At 34.2% G+C, this 20,558-nt stretch overlaps 1 protein-coding gene across 1 annotated transcript; it reads left to right on the top strand.

Annotated features, from left to right (window-relative positions):
- Positions 1-5,426: 5,426 nt before the first annotated feature.
- LOC134234405 (uncharacterized) lies at positions 5,427-20,390 on the top strand. Its single transcript, XM_062716468.1, has 11 exons — positions 5,427-5,637; positions 9,241-9,801; positions 12,758-13,018; positions 13,123-13,152; positions 14,053-14,374; positions 14,821-15,014; positions 15,492-15,619; positions 15,788-15,814; positions 16,022-16,115; positions 17,208-17,371; positions 18,061-20,390. Exons 2-11 carry the CDS (start codon positions 9,249-9,251, stop codon positions 19,825-19,827), a joined length of 3,540 nt encoding a protein of 1,179 aa, XP_062572452.1. The 5' UTR covers positions 5,427-5,637; positions 9,241-9,248; the 3' UTR covers positions 19,828-20,390.
- The last annotated feature ends 168 nt before the right edge of the window (positions 20,391-20,558 follow it).

The raw sequence follows: 20,558 nt of genomic DNA on the forward strand, positions 1-20,558 counted from the left end.
TTACAACTTTTCACTTCTAATTTAAAATTGTCTCAAAATCCCCAACACAGGTAAAGTTTGAAATCTTTCACTTCCTGTGTATAGGGATATCATTGCCATTCTCAAGCAAAGAAACAAAGATATGAGAGAAGTCAAAACCAGAGAAAGGGTTACTTTGGTGAGCACTGTGGCATATTCAAGAATTTCCAATAGGTGACGAGAAGTGTGAAGTGATACCTTATACACGTGATTGTAGATTTCAAAGAAACTAGGCATACAATTTTCTTTTCACATACCTTAACATCATAATTTATCAATTTCTCAGAGCTGGGGATTGTCCTGACCTTGTATGTTTCCATTCTATGTGTGTAACTACATTGTAATTTTCAATGGAAGAATTCCAGATAGAGTTATGAAACTGGATCAACATACATTTTGACATTGACCTCGCTTTCTTAATTTTCAAAGTAATGTAATTCTTCCAACTTCATCATTAAATTTAATTATATTAATATAGGGATAATTAGTAAACCCCAAACCAATTTAGAGAAAATGTGAATAAAATACCTTCCATGCAGTTTCGAATTGAAAATTGACCAACAAATATTTTAGGATTTTAAAAACATAAAGATTACGAAGCTCATCTCAACGAGTGTCATCAGTATAAGTAGTGCAAATATCACATAATATTTTCCCTAAAGCAAGTGTGCATCCTGACAACAATATTCATACAAGTTCTGTTTAATTATTAAATAGGTCTTATAGTTCATTGGAAATTGACCTGTTCAAAAAAACTTAAACTTGTTTAATAATCAAAATATGTCATTCATTTCCTACATCCAAAACAAGTCTGGAATTGTCCTTCCTTAGATGCATCATCCATGCAATTTAATCATAACAGCTAGGGCATAAATTATAGACTTGCTCAAAAACCACAGCCACGGTCATGCAACCATTTGGAAAATGTAGGTCAGATCCAGCATCCAGAGCAATATAGATGCATCATCCATGCATTTTTGGTCCAGATAGGGTTTGTTATTACTTTGGAATAGACCTGCTCCAAAAACTTTAACCTTGTCACTCATCAGGAAAATGTAGGTCAGATCCAGCATCCGAAGTAAGTTTTGTAGTGTCCATCCCTAGATGCATCATCCATAAAAGTTTGGTCCAGATAGGGCTTATAGTTACTTGGGAATGGACCTACTCCAAAAACTTGAACCTGGTCATTCACGTATTATTTTTAAATGTAGGTCAGATCCAGAATCCGAAGCAAGTCTGGTAGGGTCCATCCCTAGATGCATCATCCTTGTAATTGTACTGTGGTTCAGGTAGGACTTAAAGTTACTTGGGAATAGACCCGCTCCAAAACCTTTAACTGGTTTTCTGGAAAATGCAGGTCAGATCCAGCATCTGAAGCAAGTCTGGTAGTGTCCATCCCTTGATGCATCATCCATGCAAGTTTGGTCCAGGTACATGTAGGGCTTGTAGTTACTTGGGAATGGACCTGCTCCAAAACCTTTGACCTGGTCACTCTTCTGGAAAATGTACATCGGATCCAACATCCGAAGCAAGTCTGGTAGTGTCCATCCCTAGATACACATGTACCATGCATTAAAGTTTGGTCCAGGTGGGGCTTATAGTTACTTGGGAATAGACCTGCTCCAAAAATCCCTAGATGCATCATCCATGCAAGTTTGGTCCATGCAGCTAGGGCTTATAGTTACTTGGGAATGGATCTGCTCCAAAAACTTGAACCGGGACCGGGGGCATAAGTATGCTGACATTTGAAGAAATATTTTATTCTAATTCAAAAGTTATAACCAAAATTGATTTTTTAAAAATAAGTTCAAACATGAAATTCAAGGGGAGGGAGGGGAAATATCTTGTCACAGGTAATACACATGTCAAATGTGAAAGCCCTCTCAAAAGTTATAAGGGGAAATATTTTTGAAAAGTAGGTCAAACATCAAGGTCACGGGTAAAAAAATATAGTGTATTTCGAAAGGTATTGTCACAGGTAATTTGAAAAATGTGAAAGGCGAAAGCCCCAAATCTTCTCATCCAAAAGTTATTACCGGGTTAAGGTGTTTGAAAAAAGTCAAACTCCAAGGCCACGGCGCGGGGTCTAAATTCAGTGTATTTAGAAAGGTTTTCACAAGGATAATTAATATATACATTGCTAATATGAAAGTCCTATCTTCTCTTCCCATTCAAAAGATATTAAGTTAAAAGCTTTTGGGGACAGACGAATGAGATTTAATGTTCCCTCATTTTGGCGGGAGCGGGGGAAAATGTATTGAAAGTTACCCTTCCTAGCTGAGGAACAGATATTCTGAAACAAATTTCAAAGATTTTTATCAAACTTTATTTAATAATTCATATTGTTATACCTTTAAAAAAATTGTTCCTATACAAATCTATACAAAAAAGTCTAACATTTCTAATGTTTTACTGAGCGGGCAATAAACAATCGATGTTTGACCGCTGAGTGGAGATGTTGGACCTGTCGATGAGATGTTGGACCGTTTACAGAACACAATGGACGGAGCTTAATCTAATTTGCATTCATTGGTGTGCAACCGTGACGGACCTCAGGTTACATCACAGAAGACGGTATAAGATACAAGTATTTCAAAAAACATAAAAATGAAAGGTATTTTAATAACAAAACATTTATTGACTGTTTTAATTGTCGACCCTCGAACCAAACTAGCTGTTTGCCTTCGACCTAACGACCTCAGGCAAACAGTTTGGTTCTTGGGGTCCCGACAGAACGCAAGTTGTCCTCAAACTCGGTCAATAAATGTATATTGAAGAGAGCTATATTAATAGTTGATTTCACTTCTTTACCTCAACCTTTCGAATATTTATGATGTTTTCAATTTCGAAAAGAAAAACCAACAAACGAGAGATAAATTGGAGAAAGCTATTCTTTTGCATTAAATTTTTTTTGCTGTTAATTACCATTCATTCTACCATGACTTTTCTCTAATTTGTGTTTAGCTGCATGACTAGTTTCAAAGAGAAAAATCAATATATTTACATCAGACTGCCTATTCTGATACATACTGAGGAGAGCTTTTCAATTTTATAGACATTTGTCCTTGATCTGATTTTTCTCAAATGTGCATTTAGCTAAGTTTAAAAGAAAATACCGGTATATAGGATAATTTCTAAGTCTTATGCTCCGATACATGTGCATGTAAATTATTCGGTGAGAATTTTTTCAACTATAAGGTCTTTTTTTTTTTTGCCTTGACCTTCTCAATGACCTTTAATTATATTATGTACTAATGGTAATTAAACCCAGCTTAAACAAGATGAGTTTGTGAAACACTGATGCCCCCGTATGGCAACATAGTGAAGATTAAACTTTTCTTAGATATGCAAATTGAATATACTGGTACCCAAAGTAGGCTCACCTAACTGGAAATACAATTGTAAAACATGAAAGCCCGATCACCATCTGTTTCCAAGTTATGGCCAGGCTGAAGTTTTTACATAAGTACAGAAATCTTCAAGATCAAGGTCAGAAGGTCAAGGTTATTGGTATACAATGAAAGGTCTTTCCACAAAGATCAGATGTTTGAAGTATGGAAGCCCTAGCTACCCTAACCATTCAAAAGTTATGACCAAAGTTAAAAAGATTTTAATAGTTCGTTAAACTTCAAGATCAAGGTCAAAAGGTCAAGGTTATTGGTATTGAATAAAAGGCTTTGTCACAAGAATTACATATGTGAAGTATTAAAGCCCTAGCCCTTACTCTTTGAATGTTATTGACAAGTTTAATGTTTTTTCATAAGTCCGGAAATCTCCAAGATCAAGGTCAAAATGTCGAGGTTATTGGTATCCAATAAATGCTTTTGCTACAAAGAATACATATGTGAAGTATGGAAGCTCTAGCTCTAACCGTTCAAAAGTTACAACCAAGGTTAAGATTTTTAAAAAGTAGGTCAAACACTAAGGTCAAGGTCAAAGGGTCAAAGGTCTTGATATCAAATAAAAGGTCTTGTCACAAGGATTAAATATGTAAAGTTTATAAGAACTAGCTTTTACCCTTTAAACGATATGGTCAAGAAGTATTTTTAAAAGTAGGTCAAACTCCAAGATCAAGGTCAAAGGGTCAAAGCTTTTGGTATCCAATGAAGCGTCTTCTTACAATGATTACATATGTGAAGTACCAAAGCTCTAGTCTTTACTGTTCAAAAGTTATTGCGAAGGTTAAAGTTTTTTCATTAGTACGTAAATTTCCAAGGTCAAGGTCAAAAGGTTAAGGTTGGTGATATCCAGTAAAAGGTCTTGCCACAAAAAATATATATGTGAAGTATGAATATCCTGGTATTTATTGTTCAAAAGTTATGGCCAAAGTAAAAGTTTGAATTTTTTGTGTAAAAATGGATCAAATTCCAAGGTCAAGGTCAAAAGGTTAAATTTGGTGGTACCCAATGAAAGGTCTTGTCACAAGGAATACACATGTGAAATATGAAATTCACAGCTCCACTAAATCAAAAGTTATTGGTTAAAGTTTTTGCGGACAAACAGATAAACAGACAGACAGACGGACGGACACTACAAAAACTATATACCCCCGAAACTTCGTTTACGGGGGCATAAAATATTCCAGATGTTTTCATGAAACTTCATACATTAATGCAAATTTACCTTTTATTTCCTTAATCCAAATGTTGGTATATTTCAAAAAGGGGAGGGGGTCAAATGCCTTAGTGCAGTTGATCCTCTTTACGAAAAAATCTGAGTTCAATGGTAGTTGAAACTGAAAGTACATTGCAAATGGTGGATTTTATAGGCGTCTTGTCTTTATATATACATACTAGTATATGCTTTCAATAAGAGCCTTTCAAAGACCATTTAAATAGACCAATTAACTTGCCCTTCATTGATAAACATATACTATTTTTCTGCAATGATGGTTTTCACTAAAAATTACAGAATTAAGCAGGTACATTTTTTTTTAATATGAAAATTTTTTTCTCAATAAATATTTTTTTAAAAAAATATTTGGTTTCAGGTGATACTTTCTATCCGTTAAACAATGATATATTTATAATCTGTAAAAGTTTTAACTTTATACCTCACATTAATTGTTTTGGATCTTTTTATATATTGTAAAAATAAATTGTTGGACCTTTAGGGTGGAATTGCTTCCATTTGTAGTCAGAAAATAGCTCTTCAGAGCTTTGTTTCTTGTTGATTTACCGGATAAAAATATTATCATCCGTTGTCTTAATTAATTAAATTTCGCACGTATAGGAAAATGGTCACCTTTCATTTAACTACATCTCTAATTGTTTCCGGAACAAACAGGAACTATGATTTCTTTATTACATATACCAATTCAATAATGTTCGAAAAGAAAGTCTCATTTTCATAAATTTGATCAAAGTGTACAGTAAAATCAATGCAATTATTATACAATTTGCTTTTTAATAAGATTAAAATTTTCTAAGGTTGGAGTTAATGTCTAGCTGATAACTAAATAGATATTTGGTTTATTTATAGATTTGTGGATTTTTAAATTCCGTGTTGAAAATTTTCTACTTTCGATTTAGCAGACAGAGAAGAATGATGAACTCAAGTACGGAATTTAGAACGGAACTCACCACACAATGTAATTCAAAGTGAAACAGGGCAATTCAGGTATTTTTTATTTTCTTTCTCAAATAATACAAGTACATTGCTTGGGAAACTCGTTGATTTAAGCATTTTAGTGACAATTAGGAATAACATTGTTTATACGTGTTTATAAGGTGTAAGAAAAAAAAAATGGTTGTGTACACGTATCCAAGCCTTTCCTTCTTCCTTTTCTTCAGACTCGTTTGTTTACCACTTGTAATGCATACATGTACAACCGACCTTCTACAACTAAACTGATAATCATAAATTCCTACTTTGTTAAAAAATTCGAAAGACAGTGATTGCATCTTAATTCTTGGGACTCATCCTATCCTTTCTAAAATGTCGGTCTTAACTTGTTCGTGAGGTAATGTGTTTGAGTGGGGATTTAATCTGTAAGCTCGCTGGTCTGAAACCGATAAAGATGCTACAGTGGAACCAGAGCTAGTCTATACCAAATGAAAAAAGTGTTTATTTGTTGCGTACAAATCAGCTTCTTAATTTATTCAAAATTCTCCATATACATAAAAATATTAGTACAAACCGACTTTTCTTATCATATTCTTACTATGCTTCTTCGACAAAATTATTTTTACAAACCATGAAGGACGCACACGTCGCATGGACCGCTTTGTCTTGGCGGAATGCAACCAATATGGCAGTGTTGTCAAGTTTGATCAGGCTTAGCTGCAGATCTGTAGCGTTATGGTTTTATATTTCCATTTCTAATTTTTTTTCTCTGTGATAACTCTTTGAAAGTTAGGGGAGTTTATTTCTTGATAATTCTGCCGGAATGCAAATTAGGCAGGTCGATAGGTCACGAGCTAAGGAGGCCTAATATGCACGCAAATCTCTTGCGCATCTGTCTCTGTGTCTGACGCTAAAGAAGCCAAATATACATGTAAATCTCGTGCGGCTGCCTTTGTGTTTGACGTCAGTGGGCGAGGACTATTGAAATTGGCATGGGAGTCCTCGTGTAATTTAAATTGATTAGTCTACATTTTTAAAGTCTAAATCTACAATTTTATTTCACAATGAAATGGAAATATAAGGAATCACTGTCTAGTTAGTGTAGTATGCCAGGGACATCAACGATTGTGGGAAACATGGGATAATTTATGCATAACGGGCTTCGCCTGTTATGCAAATTATCCCATGTTTCCCACTATCGTTGATGCCCTGGCATACTACACTAACTAGACAGTGATTCCTTAAATATATTTGTCTTTTATTATAACACCAGATCCCGTAATGCGAAAAACTTGCAATTTACGGCGCACTTTTGGGGAGAATTTCTCCACTTTCTAGCATTGGTCAATCAACTACCTTTCACTCCCTAATTCTAGACATATTCTGTAGCCAATATGTATATTTTATCCATCTCCCAACTCTACAGGCAATGAACTCGCCTGAAGTGAATTTTCAGCAATCTAACATATAATTTTAATCAAGTGAGTTTATCACTTGTAGAGACGACTATAAAGAGTTGGGAGATGGATAAAATATACAGATTAGTTAAATAATATGCCTAGAATTAGGGAATGAAAGGTAGTTAATTGACCGATGCTGGAAAGTGGAGAAATTCTCCCCAAAAGCGCGCAAAAAATATTGCGCCGTAAATTGCACATTTTTTGCATCACGGGATCTGTAGCGTTATGGTCAAAGACAAATATATAAAACCATAACGCTACAGTTCTGCAGCTAGATCAGGCCCAGAGAAGCGCTAGCTATTAACAATGGTTTTGGGGATTATTTTATTTTGGAAGTAGTACAAGAAATTAAACTAAATGTATTAATTTTTTAGATGACAGTTTACATATACGGAACAACACACTTTTTTGTGCCCAAGATATATGATTTTAAACCAGTGACTTTGTAGCTCTTTGGTCATCCATCTCAATTTTATTTTTATAACAGCGAGCTACATACAGACCTGCATATGCAGCAATGTTCTGACTGAAGATATAAAAGTTTTCAAATACTTTACCTAGTCGAATACTTAGTTTTGGTTGATTGGAGCTAAATATAGGGCTTTCGACATATATTTGTTACGAGACCTTCTTTGGGTACTTCATTATTTGACCTTTGAGTTTGACCCACTTTTGCAATTTTTTTTTTCGTAATTAAAACATTTCCTTAAATTTTGTTAATTATATCTTGTAAAGGGATGATCCTCGGACTTTCATCCTTTTTTGTATTCCTTGTGACAATATACCAGCATTTTAGACATCTTGACTTTGGAGTTTGACCTACTTTTGACAAACTTAAATCTTTGTCATACTGGGGTAACGTTTTGAATAGTTGGCACAAAGACCTTCACGTGTATTTCTTCTTACAAAAAGATCTCTTGGATACAACTAAAATTTTTTGTCTCCCACTTTCGCGAAAGCGAGGGGAAAGTAGATTTTATTCGTCTGTCAGTCTGTCCGTCCATCACAAAACTTTAACCTTGGTAATATCTTTTGAATGAGTAGAGACAGGACTTTCGTATTATATCTGTATATTACCTGTGACAAGACCTTTCTAAATACATTATGATTTTTGACCCCTTGACCCTGAGGTTTGATCCACTTTTTAAAATTTTAAAAATTTCTTTGAACTGACCATAAATTTTGAATGAGAAGAGATAGGGCTTTCATGTAAAAATGTGTATTACCTGTGGCAAACTTTTTAAAATACACTATTATTTTTGACCTCGTGACCTTGAAGTTTGACCTAGCTTTTAAAAACTTTAACCTTGGTCATATCTATTGAATGAGAAGAGCTAGGGATTAAACATGTATATTAGATGTGGCAAGACCTTTTAAAATACATTATGATTTTTGACCTTGTGACCTTGGCCTTGAAGTTTGACCTAGTTTTCAAAAACTTTAACCCTCGTTATATCTTTTAAATGAGAAGAAATAGCTTTCATATTATACATGTATATTACCTGTGAAAAGACCTTTCTAAATACACTGTGATTTTTTACCTCGTGACGTTGAAAGTTTTCAAAAATATTAATTTGTCCCTATGTATATCTTTTGATTGAGAAGAGAAAGGGTTTTCATATTATTTGACATGTGCATTACCCGTGACAAGATATTTCCGAGCAAGCTATGATTTCTGACCCATTGACCTTCACGATTGACCTACTTTTTTAAAAAAAATCAACTTCGATGATAACTTCTAAATGACATACGATAGGGCGTTCATATTTTACCTCTTGACCTTCAACTTGAAGATTTACATTCTTTACACAGAAAAAACGTTTATCATGGGTATGTTTTTGAATGGTTTCACACGAATGAACTATTCTTTATGCGTTTTCAAATATATTGATTATTAAGGGTTCAAAAATTTTTTGATTAAAAAATGTAGACGTGTATAAATCGCCAAATTAAAGGAATTTAATTAAATAAATCTTAATTGTTATAGTATTTATATTTTGCTGTCATTGACTGCGTTCAGCTAATTGTCTAGTTCTGAGACATTGACTTTATCCTTGAACCTTTCCATTACTTCTTCACAGAAGTAAATATCGAAAAAAAAGCGAAATTCAGCTTCCAGTTAATGTTTTTGTATAAATACTTTAATCGTGTATTTAACTATTTATCCTTTGATACGACCATCTTTATTTATTCACAGAGGTAAATATGGAAAACAGCGAAGTTCAGCTTGAAAATAGAAAGAAACAACTCGAGTTTTTAAGAAATATATGGAAAGCAGCAGATTCGAAATCAGAGGCGGTTAAATCCGAATATGATACAACAGATAAATGTAACATTGATATAAATTCAAAGAAAACCAACCGACGTAATAGAAATGTGTACACACGATCTGCTGAGTCACAGCTGATGTTTACGGATTCAGAGGATGAGGAATTTTTGGAGAATAAGAAGCATTTTTCCTATAGGAAATCATTTCCCGTCAAAACCCACGATGATGATGATGATGACGAAGTAATTCACAATAACTTCTTCGTCAGAGACGTAACACCTAAGGCTGAACGAGGACAGCAGGAAGATTTTTATGGCAGCTCTAGTCATGGACCGAGTCTTATCGTCTTTATGAACTCCGGAGGGTCAAACTTGGAAGCGAGAAGAAGTTCCGATGATGAAAATCTCCCTGAAGAGGAAATGGGTTTGGATGCAGATTCAACAACCAGCGAGGCATCTAAAAGTGGATGGAAAGGCACAAAGACCGGAAGTATGTTCATGCTATCATTAAGCGTAAGGAATAGTGCATGTAGGAGCATGGATGATACAGATCTTCCGAATATTTTTTATCGAAGATCAAAGACACGCATGAAATATGGTAATGCTTTTTTATGTTCTCCATGACCAGCAAAGGTCATTCCATTATATATTCTATTAAATTATTTTAGGCTAGGTACTTTTAGATAATAACTCTTGTTTTCTCTGAGATTTTGCAATGAAAATTTATACAACTCCTTAACCCTTTCTCTACCGGCACATTTAAGGTGATTTTGGAGACTTTTTGATATGACATTATTAAATTATTTCCAACTTTTTTATTCAAGGAGAAAGCTAGGTATATTGCATACCATTTTGTAGGGAATGTCTTAGAGATGATATTTTATGACTATTCAGGTACTCAACTACTGACCTTATTAGTAAAAATGGAGGTCAAAGGTCAATTAAGTACAAAATTTTATGGGATTTTTTTTATACTTTTTAATCTTCAAGCTAAATATTTACTTTAATGTATGTTGAAATAGGAAATTTTGGATATACTCACAAAAGAGCATGATACTGTACTACATGAAACATATAAACTTTTTTTTTTCAATTCTGCATATAACTACTTAAAAGCGGTTGATTAGCAACCCAGAATTTTTTAATTTTCGGACAAGAATTTTCGTTTATTACTCATCCTAGACATATTTATGCATCCCAGCACATATAAAAGTTAGGTGTGAGGTCATAAAATTACAAGGAAGGAACAACAGATAAATTATCTTAAAGTTTGACCTCTTTAGTACTATTTCTAGGAGGTCAAAGGTCAAATAAGTACCAAAGTTTCATCAATTTTTTTCAACACTTTTCAATATTCTTGCCATAATTTTACACAATGGATGCTGAAATGGAAAATTCTGAATATACTCTCAAGAAGGGATTAGAACTGCAATATCCATGCATCATTTTAGTTCAAATATCTGTTTAATGACCTTTAAGTGGTTGCTAAGCAACAACTTTTTAAAGTTTTTGGCTATATACATGTTTGTTATTTCACATTCTGGACACATGACACTTTTTGTATATTTTATGATATTGTATGTAAGATATGGGCCATGAAGATGAAAGAATATTTTTGTATTAAAAATTGACCTTGACACTCTTGTTTTTAAGGGGTCAAGGTCATATCAGTACAGAATTCTGCTTTAAATTGTAAGTAAATATCAATTTTGAAATGCTTTAATCATGGATAAATCATCTAATAGTTGACGTGATAAAAATGGCAAACCACAAAACTTGCAAGCAAAGAATTTTTTTTTTAGCAAAACATGTATACAATCTTTTTGTTAAACAAAAAAATCCATTCTCTTGATGCCATTATAATTAAAAATAATCTTTATTTTCATGGATTTAATCTAACAAGAAAAATAAACTAAATGATTTCATTACAAGATTTTTCTGGTATAACAGAGCTGAAGGGGTACAATAAAGACTTGACATGTTATCTTGGAGGGAAATAATAATAATAGATAGCATTGGCAATATTTAATGCAAAACTGTTAAGTCAATAAGTTGAAAATGTGACGTTTATATCCAAATATACAAATCCAGAAATATTGCAAGATGAATCAGACTGAAATCTTCAACAAAAATGTTGAAGAGCACTTTTACTTTGTGTCCACCATTCTTTTATCAACTGTCATTTCTCTGTAAGACTGGAGGAAATTCTTGTACTTGTCCAAGACATTATTATTTGCTGTCAAGCAGAAGTGATCAGCTTCTATCCTGGAGGTCATGATTTGAACAAACTTGAATCTACACTACCTGAGCATGCTTCCATGTAAATATGATCAATTATGGCTTTGTTATTCTTGAGAAGAAGATTTTTAAAGAATTTCCTATATATTTCTATGTAAAATTTTGGTCGGCCATTGTGGTCTACCCCCGGGGGTCATGATTTGAACAAACTTGAATCTTCTGAGGATGCTTCCATATAGATATGATCAATTATGGCTTTGTTATTCTTGAGAAGAAGATTCTTAAAGAATTTTCCTATATATTTCTATGTAAAACTTTGGTCGGCCATTGTGGCCCCGCCCTACCCCGGGGATCATGATTTGAACAAACTTTAATCTACACTACCTGAGGATGCTTCCATATAAGTTTCATCTTTCCTGGCACAGTGGTTCTTGAGAAGAAGATTTTTAAAACATGCCACCAAATTTTTATTAATTCCCAATTATCTCCTCTTGAATGAGGGCATGGCCCTTCATTTGAACAAACTTGAATCCCCTTCACCCAAGGATACTTTGTGGCAAGTTTGGTTGAAATTGGCCTAGCGGTTCTTGAGAAGAAGTCGAAAATGTGAAAAGTTTACAGACAGACAGACAGACAGACGGACGGACTACAGACAAAATGTGATCAGAAAAGCTCACTTGAGCCTTCGGCTCAGGTGAGCTAAAAATGTGAAAAACTAGTTAGATAAAGGTGTATATGTAATAAGAGGTTGAATTCATACAGCTAAACAGGTGACGTTCACGCATGATTTTCAATTTGGTCTAATTTAAAAATTATGACATATAAATGTATTTCACATTTTTTACAATCTTTTAATATTTTGTATGAAATTGTTCATTCTCAGAAAACATTTTTTCCCCGGAAATTGCATTTGTATCTGACTGTTTTATGTCGATTGGCACCGAAATTGATCACATGTACAATGTTTAATTGTATATACACACACACAGATACATACCTGCTGTACACACTTAAGATTTTGCCATATTCTAGAGATTACCCTGAAGCGATGCTGAACACCGAAAGGAGGGTACATTGTACATGTATATATTTACATGCACTAGTTGATACTGATTGGAAAAATATGCACCATACACAAGTTGTGAAATTCAAAATAAAAACAATTTTATCATAGATTTAATATTATATTATATACATTTTTGGCACAGTCGATGAATTTTCTGATGGTGAGAACGATGACTATGAGAGCGACCACCACCACCAGACTCACTGCCACCACCAACACCACCACTGTCACCACCAGCACCACCACTGTCACCACAATCACCAGGGACACCACATTGTCTGCCGCACACACGGCGCTCACAGCCCAGGAAAGGAGGGGGAGAAGAAACAGAAGTATTCCTTTGATTATTGCGATGAAGAGAGAGAACCTCCGAAAAGCTGGAAGACATACGGAGTGAGTTACGGTAAGAAAATGTAAAATACGCAGAAATGTAGAGAAAGAGAAAAGGAAGTGACTAAAGAGACCTTCTTTCGAATGTAACAAGAACATCGTGCATTTTATTTTCAGTTTATCCCTGTGTACGTGGTTATGCCGAGGGTAATTATTCTTTCATGTTTCATGATGTCAAGTACAATTTGCACGTAAATTTTGTCTTTTTACTTCATCTTTATATCAAACCTCTTTGTTTAATGTTACTAAAACTCATTGTTGGAAAAAATCTTCATTAAAAAGAGAATACATGAAGTTGAAAATGAAATCAACTCAACTAACTTAATTTCTAAGAGTTATCACAGAGAAAGCAAATAGAAATGGAAACATTATTAAATAACCAAAGTTAGGTCTGTTAAGCTTATCGATAGAAATTAAAGTATACGGTTACAATTTTATTTTCAGTTTCAGATATTTTAAAGCCAAATTTTTTAAATAAAGTGTTTGTATATTTTAATGTTACATGTTTTATATATATTTAAATTCCTCTCAATAAAGTTTTGGTATATTTTAATGTTACATGTTTTATAGTTTTTTCTTGTATTAAATTCATCACTTTTTACATTTTGAGCAGCAGCAAAATCATTTTTGCAAGAAGACAGTGTCCATACATGTAGATCAGAAAAAGGTTTCCAAATGTTCAGTTTAATCCTAACGGCCACAATTATGGAATCAGTATGTTTCTCCACAAGTTCTATGTTCCTAGAACTCTCATTTACATTTTCATAGGAATCTGCAGCAAATTCACATGCATCCTCAAGCTATAAAACCTGTTTTAAGTTACATGTTGTGTAGTGTCTACTGATACTGTAGTACCTTAATGAACAAAATAAGCGTATTTCGATTGCTTTACAAACTATATTATTTATCCTAAAATTATTTGCAACATCGCAATTGAACTTAGATGTGTTTGCAAGATTCATATGCACATTCTATGTAGTACCACTTTTATAGCATCGACAATATAAATTAAGAATTTCCCTGATATGACTAAATGTATTCTTGAAGGCTGTGGAAAATGTCGAAATTGCAAGACAGGAAATATGATTTCCACCATGGAGCATCTGTCGGAAAGCATTGACTGTGAAATCCATGATGTGGTCCCAGACGGAAACTGTCTCTTCCGCTCTGTTGTTGATCAACTGAGAATGAACGGAGAATTTCATTGGACGGCTAAAACTATACGTCTCATGGCGGTAGAATTTTTGCGGGCAAATCCCCAACATGAAGATGGATCTCCCCTTGCGATGTTTTTATCCACGGAATCCTGGGATGAATATTTATCTAGAATGTCCAGAGACAAGGAATGGGGTGACCAACTTATTTTACGGTTGGTTTTACTTCAATATAAGCGAAATTTTTTTCGTCTTTAATATATCTTGACTTTCTAAGGTCTACGATCATCAAACATTGTTTCTTAAAGGAACGATTATCTAATATAAAATCAAGTTCTTTGATCTGCTCACATGGATACATGTAGCTACTCAAGGCTGATCCTTGTGTAGAGATCTATGTAGAAGGATATCTGATTTAAATCAGATTGAAAAGTAAGGCTCATCGGTATATGATGAAATCGGGCTTGTGAGACGCGGAATTATTGCATTTCCATGCATGGTTGTTCATGTTTTAAAATTCTGAAGTACGCGGTAATGTTTGACGATCCTGATGTGAGCATTACATGCCTTCGTGGTGCACTTTACCTTTCAAAATTTTATTTAGAAACTTTAATTTGCACCACAATTTAAACAAAACTAGTAATGTTTTATTTTGTTACAGAGGAATCAGCAACATTCTTGGGAGAACTCTTTCGATCATCAGTGCGATTGGAAGTGGCCATAATCAAACCACAATCGAACCGTATATTCCTAGTGACGACATTACAAAGAAAGAACCACTGCAGCTAGGTCATTTTGATGAGCAACATTACGTCAGCCTTAGGAAGAAAAATTGGTCAGATACCTGGTTTGAACGTGAGTTTTTTATTATTTGTATGATGATTGATCTGTTTTGGTAGGTTTATTTTTGTTTTATCTTCCAGAACTATGTACACTCACGTGCCAAAAGTATGTCAATTTTTTCACAAGATGGCCGCCATAGTTTTTGTTTACTACTTGAATAAAAAATTCAAATCTTATTTTGACTTAATATTTTGTCATGAAGCCTTTCAAATCTTTTCGTTTCGGTATTTCCCATAAAATCATATTATTCGATGGACAGATGGAAAATCTAGACGTTAACATGATTTTTCAGACATTTTCAATTGGGTTTATACAGGGGATTGCGGGGGCCAAAAAATTGGTAGAATTATCCAGTCTTCTGTCTCTCGAGAGCGATGAACAGGGCAATTGTCATGATGAATGCAGGTGAATTTGCAAAATATTTTGTACGGGCCATAAATGTTCATCTAACACACTAATGCACTTCTGCCTGATTTGCAACTATTCCAGCTCCATTTGATGTCCCCCACACCATTAACTTCAAACAGCGGAGGTCTGTGTTTAATACTCCAAACTTTAACTTTACCATCTGGTTTTACAACTATGGTCATCTCATCACTAAAAATAAATTTTTTTTGGTCAACTTTGGTTAATTTCCCCCTACAATACTGAAGTCGTTTCCTAAATTCTTCGCCAATTTTTTTTTTCCAGTATTGCTGATAAATTGATGAATGTATTATAAAAGGCACTGACCTGTTGTATTCATCGGTTATTTCCAATATTTTCTTTTTTTTTTGACATTCTAGAGAATCCCAGATGGGGGTCGTCCAGAGGTTTATTTTCAACGTTCATGAAATCGCATAACACAAATATACACTTTAACCGCTTTTAATCCACTTTCAATTATAATTCTCAAACACATCTTGATCTATGACTTCAAAGGCATAATTGTTAATGGTGAATGGATAAGTCAAAATTCGTGAGTGAAAATAAATTTTTATTGAAAAAAAATTATTGATAATAATCGAAAAAATATACAGTGTAATCTTGTCATGGTTATCATAAAATTTATTAACATCAATAACGGTGTCCTAAGACAGGATTATCCAGTTTCGGAGACTGATGATGAAGCAAGTAAGTGCAATTTGTCATTGAGGCACCTGATTTCACCTATTGAGTGTTGTTGGCCCCTGGGGGTCTGTGTTTAATAATGTGTCCGTGTCACATATCTGTATTGTAGATTTTTTTAGATGGATCATTGTTCGCTAAATTCTTCACCTTTTTGAGATTATTTGATTGTATTATAAAAGGCAATAGTGTATTTTCTGTAATTGCTCTAATCCCAGAAGTAGAGTTCTCATAATACAAATATACCAGGTACCCTCAATTAAAATTTTCAAACACATCTTGATCTATGACTGCAAGGCTTGTTTGGAAATAGCTCGATATGATAATAGTCGATGTACTGAATCTACTTATTAACATCAAAAACACAAAACAAATTCTGGCCATTTGCATTGGCCAAGCTTCTCTATACGATTCTAAAGATAATTCCACTGATGCAACTTATCATTTCTGATGTGTAATAATGTATATGTAATTGCTTGAAGTTAAGCCATTCCAGCTTTTTGTCACTGTTTAGCATCCATTCCTGTTTCAAAATCTACTTATTTCACAAAACAAACAAGCCAAAAATAAAAACATAAGAGTTTATAGTCAGTAAATGGCATCATTCAGACAGTTAAATGATTTCATAAATCTATTTACTCAAAGATATATATTCCTGAGCAAAATCAATGTATGAAATTCTTAATACGTGTTTATATGCCAAATATGACAAATTTTAGACAAGTATAGAAAGAAATCAACACAATTTAAAGGATTTGTGCAAAGGAAAGGACTCCTGGTTTTGTTTTTCTCCTGAAACCAAGGTGCATGCGGACGCTTTGAAAAGCCTTTTTTGTTGCATTCATTTGGATAATTGTATAGTCGGCCCATCCGCCATACTAAATGCAAACATAGATGTCACAGTCGTACATAGCATATACATCAAAATGTTGATCTGACGTGACCCTGAGTGGGATAAATGTTATGATGTTAGATTTTTTAGAAGCGGTTCAGAATATCTAAGATTTTTTAGAATAGAATAATTCTATCATCCATGAAACCTCACCAATTCACTTCTTTACAATAAAATCAGTATATTGTGCTTGAATTGAATTACAGACAAAATGGACACGTACTTTGGAGTCCATACTGATCTCTTGACTTCTATACCTTTCATTCATCTACATTTCCTCATCAACAAAACAATTCCAATTCGGGCATTCGTCAACGACAAACCTCCCTGGGCTTCCGACAAGACTTGTGAAAAGTATCGCTCAGTAACGGTAAGAATAACACCATTTGAGAACTTCTTTAATTTGGCGAAAAATAATTTTTATAGGATCAAAGGTCAAAAGATGTCATAATATTGTGGGTGAGATTGTATTTTAACTCGATCACCTGAGCTGCTCTTAAATAAACTTCACTGACTATTTGATGAAAACCTGTATATTTTTTTGTCATTGTCATCGTTGTTGGGTAATCTATTCATTGGAGCCAAAATATATAATTAAAGAGTCGTTTTGAATGACTATTATAGGGGGGAAACTATTGAAATCTTTCATGAACTATACATATGTTGGATATTAATTAGTGATATTAATAAGGAAATATTGTCAGATCGTATAAATTCAAGTTTTTTATTACTAGATAAATAGAACAACATTCGAGATTCTAAAAAATCTTTTAGAGAATAACATGGTCATGATTTGTCTTCTAAATGTAAAAACATCCCAAGGAAATGCAGAATCAAATTTATTTAAATCATGGCATCTTGGACTGGGGCGGTACAATTGTTTTTAAAAAGCAGATTCAAGGTAACTCATGTGAGCATTGTGAGCGATGGACCCTTTATAAAGAATATTTTCATACAAATATGTAGCAAAAGATATTTGAGCTTGAGTTTTCTATGGTTAGTTTACGAAATTTGTCGTCGAGGTTGTCATTGGTTCTAACAAATATTTTATTCTCACAGGTCGGAAACATTGAAGAGGAATTAGATCCCAACCTCTCGATTTTCCCAAAATTTGGAATGTCCTACAACAAACGAGAAAGAAGTTTTTGTTTTACCCTTTTAAGCATCAGCAACGAGTGTGTCATTTTGAACGATATTCATGAGAAAAGCGAGGTTGATAACCATTTTTGTCTGGATTTCGAGAACATGCCGCCCTCCTTAACGAAATTAGTAGTCATCCAGCCCTCCTTTTACGCGTCGGCGTATATCAAATTCAAGGATGGGACTGCGTATCTTTCAGCAAACTTTCTTCTTCATTACTCTTCTAATAAAGGAAAAGTCAAAATGATTCCAGGAATAGAGTGTCTCAAATGGCCAGCTGATATATTAAATTCATGGCTCGCGAGGGAAAGACCCGCTTGTTGGCCTTCGAAGGATATAATTGCTAAAGTATCGGAAGAAAAATGCGTCGTTGTTCCATGCGAATCCTCCGATGAATTAACTTGGAGGCTTAATTTTATGCTACCCATTCGAGTTTTGATTAAAGAAGGAACCACTTCTCACCAACGCCATTGTTACAGAGTGTTTAAACTTCTAATTGACGGTATTGCTAGTACAAAAAAGATCAACCTATCTTCGTATGCAGTGAAATCCATTTTCCTCTACGCCATGGAAAAAATTCCTTTGGATTTTTGGACAAACAATAAAGGCGGATGTTTATTATACCTTTTAGATAGACTTCTATTCTCTATTCATAAAATGGAGATACCAGACTATTTTATTCCAGCATGGAATTTACTGGAAGACGTAGCAGAAGAGGAAATCCAAAGTCTGTACTCAAGGATTTTGGCAATTCGACAGTTTCCGATAATTTCGATAGTTTTGGTGACTGAAAAGCGTGGCTTACCAGGCAGTTCGATTGCGGAACCGCTTATAGATCACATCGAGTCCATAAAAAGTGGGCATTACATTGAAGGGTCCGAGAGAGATGTTTTCTTCCAGATCAGCATTGAAGATGTGAAGAATAAGTTATATAACTATTTCATTAGAGATGCTACAGACTCATTTGTTGAGTTATATGAAGAATTTCTTAGCTTTAATAGAGATGGGCCTTCATTGGAAGAATTTGCATGCTCCTATTTTCAAGATTTGCCGAATAGTATGCAATGGTGGTTTTACTTTTTCTTGGATCATCTCCACAACAGTAGAGCGCTTCAATTTATCATGGGTATGTTTGGTGGAACACCAATCGGGGATCTGTTAGGACCTGACAGAAAGAAAGGGAAGTTTGATGAGGTACGCGTACCTGATCCTTTATTACAAGAATCAAAAATCTACATTACATTGCAAGAAACTGACGTAGCTTTCCTAACGGATCTCTCTATGAAGCTAGCTGTAACCAGAGAATATGATCTCTGCTCCCATTATACAATGGAGCTCATCCGACTTTTGAAAGAAAAAGTCAAAGCAACCGCGGATTCTTATCAGAGCAAAAACGACAAGGCTCTATATCAAACAAACTACCAAGGCCAAACGCTGACATTGCAATATTACATGGTGATGATGTCTTCATTTCAACGTTTATTTACAGCTCTAAAGGAATTGGGGAACACCGATCTTTTCACGGAATACATTGAAGATGCTGAAAATGCATGTGCTTTGATTGGGATTCCAGATAATTATTACTATCTGGCAGAGTTTTATAGAGGCTTGGGATGCGCAGAGAAGTACAGAGAAGCCATGAGAATATACAATGGTGATTCTTCGGATGACGTGTCGAATGTTTAAGAAAGTTGTTAAGAGGAACAATTTAGAATTAGTCTTTTTTTATCATTATCCAAAAGGAACTCAGCCATAATAGAGGAAAAACAACAAGTATAAAACTACTTTCGTGCAATTTTCAGTATTTATTTAATTCCTGTACGTTTGAGTCAATTGTGAACCTTAAATACCAGTAATAGATTTTAAAGGATGTTATGATGGTTGCTTCGCTGACAAAAAAACTTATACATATCAATGAAATCAATGTTATTAGTACAAATTAATTCAATAGCCATTAATTGTTTTGTTCAGTCGGATTGGCGAGGATATAGATATGCGCTTTTGTGTGTTTGAGTTGTTTGTCCTTTCAAACATTTGTGGAAAATGGAAGTATGTTACATTTTGATAGAGATCAATTTCAAATGCTGCCTTGATTTGAGTTGTCTCGCTTTGTCAATAAAAGGAAATACATTTAATGATGTATATGATAATTCTGTACGAAGCATTTTTCTTTGGATGTGCCCCACCACTAATCAATGTGACCAACTGAAATTTGGTATGGCAATGCCCCTTTACTTTGTGCAGAAGGGTTATTTTAGATTAAAGGCCAGAGCAGAAACAAAGAACTGGACATAAAACGTCTACATTGAACCTTTAAACAAGCTAGAGTTGGGCTTAATACAGAGCAAATTACGACTTTAGAGGAAAATATGTGAAGAAGTCGGAAACGCAAACAAGGGTATTTCTGGTATCATACA

The sequence above is a fragment of the Saccostrea cucullata genome, unplaced genomic scaffold (assembly GCF_032062105.1).
Source record: "Saccostrea cucullata isolate Sc308-1 unplaced genomic scaffold, CSIRO_AGI_Scuc_v1 ctg18, whole genome shotgun sequence".
NCBI classification, from domain to species: domain Eukaryota; kingdom Metazoa; phylum Mollusca; class Bivalvia; order Ostreida; family Ostreidae; genus Saccostrea; species Saccostrea cuccullata.

Bases quoted from the DNA above. Each gene is read 5' to 3' on its own strand.
- LOC134234405 (XM_062716468.1), top strand. From the start codon at position 9,249: ATGGAAAACAGCGAAGTTCAGCTTGAAAATAGAAAGAAACAACTCGAG. The intron at 15,620-15,787 runs GTCAACTTTGGT...TTGACATTCTAG, and splicing joins CTAAAAATAAATTTTTTTTG to AGAATCCCAGATGGGGGTCG. The intron at 15,815-16,021 runs GTTTATTTTCAA...AAAAATATACAG, and splicing joins CAGATGGGGGTCGTCCAGAG to TGTAATCTTGTCATGGTTAT.